General features: G+C 44.6%; 1 protein-coding gene across 1 annotated transcript in view; it reads left to right on the top strand.

The window, feature by feature from the left end:
- Positions 1 to 273: 273 nt before the first annotated feature.
- The window catches only part of EXOSC10 (exosome component 10), a gene marked incomplete at its 5' end in the record, with an annotated part of 13,598 nt that continues 5,172 nt past the window's right edge, over positions 274 to 8,699 (top strand). Inside the window, 17 exons of the mRNA XM_008937977.1 lie at positions 274 to 410; positions 867 to 990; positions 1,362 to 1,466; positions 1,586 to 1,751; positions 2,599 to 2,710; positions 3,001 to 3,076; positions 3,212 to 3,322; positions 3,748 to 3,891; positions 4,215 to 4,405; positions 4,504 to 4,660; positions 5,299 to 5,447; positions 5,743 to 5,793; positions 6,546 to 6,657; positions 7,308 to 7,358; positions 7,906 to 7,984; positions 8,150 to 8,271; positions 8,549 to 8,644. Of these exons, the coding sequence (XP_008936225.1) occupies positions 274 to 410; positions 867 to 990; positions 1,362 to 1,466; positions 1,586 to 1,751; positions 2,599 to 2,710; positions 3,001 to 3,076; positions 3,212 to 3,322; positions 3,748 to 3,891; positions 4,215 to 4,405; positions 4,504 to 4,660; positions 5,299 to 5,447; positions 5,743 to 5,793; positions 6,546 to 6,657; positions 7,308 to 7,358; positions 7,906 to 7,984; positions 8,150 to 8,271; positions 8,549 to 8,644 (1,983 nt within the window). The remainder of the gene's footprint in view (positions 411 to 866; positions 991 to 1,361; positions 1,467 to 1,585; positions 1,752 to 2,598; positions 2,711 to 3,000; positions 3,077 to 3,211; positions 3,323 to 3,747; positions 3,892 to 4,214; positions 4,406 to 4,503; positions 4,661 to 5,298; positions 5,448 to 5,742; positions 5,794 to 6,545; positions 6,658 to 7,307; positions 7,359 to 7,905; positions 7,985 to 8,149; positions 8,272 to 8,548; positions 8,645 to 8,699) is intronic.

Below are 8,699 nucleotides of genomic sequence, written 5' to 3'. Positions count from 1 at the left end.
AACCAGCTTCCTTTCAGACCTTAAATGCTAGACTGAGTTTTAAGTCTTGTTATTAAACTTTTATTGTTTTAAAAGTCTCTAAATAAGCAATGTGAACTAAATGACTGTAAACTTCCTCCTGTTGCAAAGCCCCATGATGTTATAGATTAGAACCATGCCATTGCAGCAAGCCAGGCAAAATACTTTTTTACCAAATAGCATCCTGGGCAAATGAAGGAACAAAATACTTGAAAAAAAAAAACAAACCTCTAATAACGTGGTATTCTTGCACAGTATGCTCTTGGCACGGTGGTGGCAGCAACAAAGGCGTCTAACGGGCTCCCTCAGCCTGGGGATGAGTACGACTTCTACCGAAGCTTCCCCGGCTTCCGGGCGTACTGTGAAACGCAGGGGGACCTGCTGCTTCACTGGTAAGGAGCTTCTGTGTCTCTGGGCTGCTGCTAATGGCTTCTGATCCAAAGCGGAAGGCAGCGCCCTCCTTTGGAGACTCCATGCCTGCTGTAAATACAAAGATGTTTTGTTTTGCATGCCTAATTTTAGCTAGTTTTCTAGGAGTGGACAGTTTTAAGTAAGAAGTTTAAAGTGAGCCTTTAATAATTATTTGGATGAAAAACTGTGTGGAGAGCAGGGGCTGATGGAAAACACATCAGGTTATCTTAAAAGTCCAGTGGCTTGTAAAAAATGAATTCTAATACTGAATAAGGTATAGGTGATCCATCTACTCCCTGCCCATGAGATGTTATCTATAGGTACTGCATGTGATTTCTTTTCAAACTTTAAAAACGTAGAAAACTGAAGAGAATTGGATGATTTAGTGTTCAGCATGTCAGCTTTCAAATTGTTAATCTGTCCTGTTCTCCTGCAAGCATGAGCAAGGTGATGCAGTACCATGGCTGCCGTAGCCACCTGACAGACCGCAGCAAAGTGACAGAGCTGGAAGATAAATTTGATATGCTGGTTGACTCCAACGATGTCATTCTTGAAAGAGTGGTAAGCAGATTATTTCTGGGTGTTTGTCCTTAGAAACAGTTTTCAGCTGCCAGAAGTTCTTTTTCTGATGGGTTATGGCCCAAAGAACGGAGCTGATATGTGGCTTGAGAAGGAACTGAGCAGAGTTTGGTAGGAGAACCTCACAACCTGGGAACAGGTCTGGAAATTGGTGTGGCTCATGCTCTGGGAAGACTCTTCCCACCCTGGTGTTCAGTGTCCTCCTCCCACAGCTGTCAGGCTGGCGTTGCCCAGAACTGGGGGAAATGGCTGTGGAGGTGTCTACCTGCATGACTTTATTCAGTCTGAGCAGAGTGGCTGAGCCTGGCCAGTTAACAGGGGTTGTGTTTTCACCTCACTTTTCTGGGATTTAGGGTATTTTATTGGATGAAGCAGCAGGAGTGAACAAAAACCAGCAGCCAGTCCTCCCTGCTGGGTTGCAGCCCCCCCAGACGATCGTTTCCAGCTGGAACCGCAAGGTGAGGCTCCTGCACTCCCTCTGCTCTGATCCCAGTGTCCCCACTGCTGACTTTCCAGTCTCTGAATGTTTGTTGTGTGAATTTTACCCGTGGTTGACACTATTTTTTTGGTTCAATAGGCAGGAGAATACCACAAGAGAACTCAGTCTGAAACCTTCCGACTGCTGCACGCCAAGAATATCTCTCGACCGCAGCTTAAGTTTCGGGAAAAGATTGACAATTCTAACACCCCCTTTGTACCTAAACTTTTTATCAAGCCAAATGCTTTGAAACCTTTACCTGAAGGTAGGAGGTTTAGGGATTTTGGGGTAACCTGTTGAGAGTATTTAACACAAGTCATAGTCTAGAGGAGAAATCATTGACTGTGCGAACAGGGGACAGCAGGAGGTGTTGATGGTTTCGGTGCAGTAAGCTCTGTGACTCTGTTGTGTATGTGTGTAATGTAAGGTCAGCACACAGCACCTTCGTGTTGGTATACAGGGGAGAATCTGTTCCAAACAGATTTTCTCCTCCCTCTCTTTACCACCATTGAACATATGTGGTGAGAGTCACTCTGACTCCTGAAGTGGGCTTGACTAATCTAGCTGGCTTTACAAATACTTATCATAGAATCATAGAATCATTTAGGTTGGAAGGGACCTCCAAGATCATCAAGTCCAACCACCGAGCCACTAGGGCTCCAAATACTTCTTTCTAATGAGTTAGGAGTGCCAGGTGTATGGTTAGACCAACTCTGCCTTTGGGGTTATCAAAGCTGCCAGCCTGAGATCCTGTCTCAGCAACGTGTTGTTGTGCTGCTGGTATTTCCTCCTTAGCCTGCACTGTTGCAGTTGTACTTTTAGTAAGTGAGAATGATTGAAAGATTTTAATGAAGATTTTTCAATCTCCTTCCAAGCTTATGAGCAGAAGCACCTTGGGTCTCACTTAACAACAGCCTGGTAAAAGCTCGTGACTGAGTTGTTAGAGGTGCAGGCAGAAGTCTTGCTGACAGCAAAAGCTGCAGGTCTAACTTGTTAAGATTTCTGATCCTTGATGATTTTAATAGGGTCTTGTGGGTGGAGGGGAGAGAGTAGTAGGCTGAGAACATGTTATGTGTGGGACCTGGTCCAGTTGTTCCATGTTGGTTGTTCAGCCCTCACAAAAAGCGGACGGGAACGAAAGGAGCGCCCCGAAGACCTGGATGTGCCAGCTGCTTTGGCAGACTTCATACACCAGCAGAGGACGCAGCAAACTGAGCAAGACATGTAAGAAATTAAACTGCCAGCGAGGTGCTTGGAGTGCCCGTGATGAACCTGCCCTGGTGTGGTCCCGTTGTGCTGCTGCCATTCCTGAGTGACAGCTCTGCATGTGTTTATGTCCGCACGCGGCGTTCCCTCTGGTTTGCTTCAGACAGCTCCAGTTATTTTAAACGTGTTCAGAGAGAGACAAAATTTCTACTCAGTAGTGAACCTGCCGTCGTGCCCAAAGTCTCTGTGCTCTGGCTTTGTAAAGGTGACTGAAATTTAGTCTGTGCTTGGCTTCCTACTTTCCACAGGTTCGCTCACCCTTACCAGTATGAGCTGGAGCGTTTTTCTCCACCAGAAGGAGTTCTCCAGAAACCAGAACCCCAGGTTGGTGCCCACATTAATTTAAACTTATTGCAGATGCAGTAAGTTTACAGAGAGCATACTTGACAACTTTGAGGGTGGAGGTCAGGGGTGGGAATTGACAGAGAACTTACTGTGCCTAATAATTTGTTCTGCCAGATGTACAGGCCCATAGAGGAGACACCCTGTCATGTTATCACCACGCTGGATGAGCTGGTAGAGCTAAATGAAAAGCTAATGAACTGTAAAGAATTTGCCCTGGACTTAGAGGTAATCTGCCTTTTCTGCTTGAAAGTTGCATGTGTACTGTCAGTACCTGGGAGACTCTTATATTCTTGTAGTCTGTTTTGTAGCCTTCTTTCTGCTGCTTTTTGTACTTTCTGATATGAAAAGAGGGTTCATAACCCTGACCTGTCAGGTGTTATCTAGAATGTTGAATTAGTGTGTTAATATTACATGTTCTCCAATGGTAGTACTGGCTGCACACTTCATACTGAATTTGATCTTCTTTCCTTTCATCCCATGTTTTTTTTGTGTCATGGTGGTGGCTGCACAGAGAATGCTTGCTCATCCAGTTGGCTTTTTCTTTAAGAAGTCTTCTGCTCCCTTTTCTTCCTTCATCTAGAGTGCTGTTTGTTTCACAGCATTACTTCTGTTATGGATCCTAGCTTACATCCCTCTTCCATGCTTTTCAGCATCATTCCTACAGGAGCTTCCTGGGCTTGACGTGCCTGATGCAGATTTCCACCCGGACAGAAGATTTCATCATTGACACACTGGCACTGCGCAGCGACATGAGCATGCTCAACGAGACCTTCACAGACCCTGCCATTGTGAAGGTCAGCTGCCAAATTCACCAGTTTGCCACCAGAATTCCTTTCCTTTTTATTTCCTTTTTGCTTACTTCAGGCTTTATTATAGTTAAAAGCACACTGAGTGCTCTGTCTTGGTCAGTTGGCTCTGCTTTCATTGTAATTTGTTCATGTGCCTTTTTCTTTGATGTAAGTGGAGAGTTACTTGGCAAGTGCACTCATTTAGAAGTGCTGCACTTAACAGAGGGGTGCAGAGACAAGACAAATCTGGTCATAGGCACACGAATATGAAGCCACAGCACTGCTAGGTGTGTTCTTTGTATCATTCTCTCTTTGTTCTGCTTTTCAAGGTCCTTCATGGTGCTGATTCAGATGTGGAATGGCTGCAGAAAGACTTTGGTCTGTACTTGGTGAACATGTTTGATACTCACCAAGCTGCTCGTCTCCTCAATCTTGGCAGGCATTCTTTGGACCACTTGCTAAAGCTGTATTGCAGTGTAGATGCTGACAAGCAGTACCAGCTGGCTGACTGGAGGATACGGTGAGAACTGACCCCTCCCTTGGGCTGGAGCTGCGGGGCAGCACGAGGTGAGGCGAGGCAGCAGAACTGGGTTGTTGTAATCTTGGCCCTTTTTGTAGCCCTTTGCCAGAGGAAATGATTCGGTATGCCCGTGAGGACACTCACTACCTGCTCTACATCTATGACAAAGTGAGGGAGGAGCTGTGGGAGAGAGGCAACGAGCAGCCCACGCAGCTCCAGGTCGTGTGGCAGCGCAGCAGGGACATCTGCCTGAAGGTAAAGCTTCACCTGCTTGGAATACCTGCATCAGAGTGTGCATGGGCCTGGCAGGACAGAAAGTCCTTTGCCTGGTGTACCTCTGTTGCACAGACACGGGTGTTGGGTTTTTTCCCTCTCTGTATCTGCAAAGAGCTGTATAAACTGACTTAGCTGTATGCAGTCACTTGTTTCACTAGCTGAAATCCTTGGACTCAGATGCCTCCTTGCTGTTTGAGTGCTAGCACTCCTTGGCCTCCCAACACTTTCAGGTGTGTCTTCTCCAAGAGAGGTGTTACATTTCCAGTGCTACTGGCTGTTCTAGAAGTTGAAGGCCTAGCTGGAGTTGCATTATGAGATAATTATTGTGCCTGTGAAAAATATTGTCTGTGAAAGTCCTAATGTAGTAAAGCTTGAAGATAAATTGTCTAAAGCTGCTCCTGGAGTTGCTGAGGATAGTTTTCCACTAAAAATGCATGAGATGTATGCTTTTGAGGGATAGGCTTCTACTTCAGGGTCCAAGCTCCAAGGCACATTGTACCTGATTTTACTCAGTCTCCTTATGTCCCTGTGAGATTCTGTGTGTCTCGGTGAAGCGTGGCAAACTAGAAAGCACAAATCTGATACCAATCACGAGTGTTTCTGTTTTTCCTATCCAGAAATACATCAAGCCCCTCTTTACAGATGAATCCTACCTTGAGCTCTACAGGAGGCAGAAGAAACACCTCAACACACAGCAGCTAGCAGCCTTTAGGTTGTTGTTTGCGTGGAGAGACAAGATAGCGCGTCAAGAGGATGAGAGCACAGGGTAGGAAGTCTTCTGCTGGATTAACAAGCTGGCTTAAAACCTTAGTGAGACTCTTCCTCTGCCACCCTGAGGTGGAACCTGTAGAAATCAGTGTACTACCCCAGGCTGCTTTTCACACAGAAGTCCTGTTATGTTGGCAGTAAATTCTTACAGGTATCTAGATCAGCCCTACTTAATTTCTTCTTAACTGATTTCACCTTCTCAGACTTTGTAATTGGGGCAGACTTGTGCACTTTGAATGTCTTTTTGAGGGTTTTTAACACTGTTACTTTCACACCACCTCTTTGTGTTGTAGATACGTGCTACCAAATCATATGCTATTGAAGATAGCAGAGGAGCTGCCCAAGTAAGTTTTGCTCACCCTTGAGGAGTCTCATTTGATTTTGATATCCAGCAAGTTGTTTCCCAGCATGTAATTATTTCTGCAGTTGGTCCCTTCCTTCCAGCTGCCAGTAGTGCTTTTCTCTTTAGCTGTTCAGTCTGGAGTAGAAATAAATAGCAATGCTATTTCAGAAGGCTCCATTCCAGGACACATCTCTCTGATTTTACCAGTAGTAGCAATGCAAAGGAATGTGTTTTATGTCACACATAACTACAGGATTACAGAGCAAGAGATGGGTTAGTTTCCCTCATAGCATTTATTTCGGCTTTTTTCACTTTCTAAAGGAATTAGGGGCAGGGAGACAAGGGCCAGATCCCTTAAAACACCCAATTTATGCAACATTTTCTCCAAACACTTGGCACTTATCCAACATCCAGACTTGAGTATCCTAAAAATGAATCTTTAAACACAAGTCCACTGCTGGGCTCAGCTTCCATAGATGAATACTGAGCAAGGAACAAAATGAAAAAAGGGACAGACAGACTGATCACAGAAAAGGTGAGAAGGGAGCTGAGTGAGTGGTTTCTTCTTACCAGCACAAACGTGGTACAGAAGAATCTTTTATCCCAGAGAATGAGCTGTGAGAGATGAGTGTGACTTGCCTTGCTCTGTCACAGGCAGGACTGTGGGTGTAGCTGGTAGCAATCCTTTGGAGGCAGATGCCTGACGCAGCAGCCGTAAATACAGCAGGCTGAATTTTTCTCCTCTCTCTTTAGAGAACCCCAGGGCATCATTGCTTGCTGTAATCCCATCCCACCACTAGTTCGCCAGCAGATTAATGAATTGCATCTTCTCATTCAGCAGGCCCGGGAGATGCCTCTGCTCAAGGTAGGAGCAGCTCTTGCCACACAAGAGACTCATCACTTGCTTTCTCTAAGCTAGGGGCTGGAGCTAAATGGTGACCTGTGATGATGTGTATGCTGAAGTTTCCTTTTTTGAACACTGAATGTAGTGTTCTGTAGTAGAGCAGGAAGGTCTTCTTGCCTCTCTGTTGTCTGCTGGCTGACACACAGTGTGATCTCCTGGAAAACTAGAGGAGTAAAAGAACAGACACTGCTTGAACAAGGTGCAGTTGTCTGTCTTACTTTGCCCATCCTGTTTGCCTGCATGAGGAGGAATTGGGCCTTGTGGAATTTGTTGGCCATGTAAATGGATTCATAAATCTTTTACAGCTATGGTGAAGCAACAAAAATCCCCTAGGTGTAAAAGGTTCATTACTTAAAATATATCCTGAGTGTATTGATAGTAACACAGCCTTCCTCCTTTAGTGAAACAATCATTTGTGAGCATGAACGTGTCCTTTCTGTGTGGGTTGTTTAAATGTATCCATATGCAAACATTTCAGGAGAAGAACAAAGAATGTCATTTTATTAACCTGCTAACTCGTAATAACTGTGTTGGAAACACTGATAAGGAGCCCAGCCTAGGAGGAATAGGGCAAGTGCATTTAAGTGACTTATCTTTCTCTCCCCTTCTAGTCAGAGATCACTTTGACAGCCAAGAAGAGAGCACCTCTAACCAGCCCTGAGGTACTATTCGCTTAATATTTGTCCCCTAATGTATTAAGCCTTAAACTCAGAAGCAAATATAGCAAAATTATAGTGAATTGTTTATTCTCATCCATTTTACTGGTCTCTCTGCCTCAGCTTAATGTTACTTGCCTGTGCTAGACCCCTAACATTACCAGCTGTAAACTGGTGTTTTACAAACCACCATAACAGCAGGATGTAAGGACTGATGAGCAAACACTGCAGCTGCTGGGCAGCCTCACCTGTGTTAGTCTCTATTGGCTGACCTGGAAGAAGAGAGGATTCAGATGAGTTTCTCAGGCTCTCTGATTTACTCTCCTTGTGCATATGAAGTAAAGTGTCTCCATTAGCTGGTGGGTGATTGCAGAGGGAGCCTTCTGATGCCAGCTGCCATGTGCTCTGGCAGGTGAGCTGTGTTAATACCAAACCTCTGAATTTCATCCTTCTGCTTGAATTTTCATGGATGTGTCTACTCAATATGTGAAAACATACAGAGATTTAATAGGGTAGTGTATTAATGGTGTTTTTAATTTTAATTTCTCTGCAGAGGCTGGAGAATACCTTCTTTGGACCCCACGACAGTTCCCGGATTCCTACAGATGATTTTCAGAACAACTCTGCCTTGGGTAATTTGGGCTTAACCTAAAAACTGTGCTGATAATGACATGATGTGGCTGTGGCATGGGGAAATAAGCAGCCCTGAAGAGTCTCTCAGTGAAATCTAATTGCACAAAAGAAGCAGTAAAATATGCAAGTGTCTAATAAAAAATTTTTGTCTCCTTTTCACATAGAGCCTGCACCAGTTTTGGAACATGGCTGTCTCTTTTCTGACAGTGAGAGTACAGTGAATATCCAGGGTGTTCAGCCAGACTCAACGTGTCTTGTTGCTACTGCCACTGTCAGCATATTCCGTGTAAGCAACATGTTTGTGACAGTGTGTTTAAGTATTAGAAAACAAACTTGATGATCTGATAAAGCTGTAAAAGTGTTGCAGGAAATGCTACATTGGAAATGATACTGGCCTCCTGTCAGGCATGTGCCATAACCAAGACAACTAGGTTAGGAGGCCAGCAAGTTAATGACATCTCTCTGGAGGGTTGCTGCCATTTGTGGGGCTTCAGAGTGAGAAATAACAGGCATGAAACAGCAGTAGCCAAACCCCCAATTTTTTTTTTATTTTTCTTTTTAAGGAATGTGATGAAGATGAAGGAAATGAGAAGACTTTAACCACCGCACAGCAGAAAGCTCAGCGTATAATGGAGTCCTTTGAGAATCCCTTTAGAATGGTAAAAGCTCCCATACAATTTGTAGTGAGGCTCAGCCTGGTGCAGAGGATGCTCT

The sequence above is a fragment of the Merops nubicus genome, unplaced genomic scaffold (assembly GCF_000691845.1).
Source record: "Merops nubicus isolate BGI_N331 unplaced genomic scaffold, ASM69184v1 scaffold25083, whole genome shotgun sequence".
NCBI classification, from domain to species: domain Eukaryota; kingdom Metazoa; phylum Chordata; class Aves; order Coraciiformes; family Meropidae; genus Merops; species Merops nubicus.
This window is presented reverse-complemented; position numbering and strand designations above follow the sequence as displayed.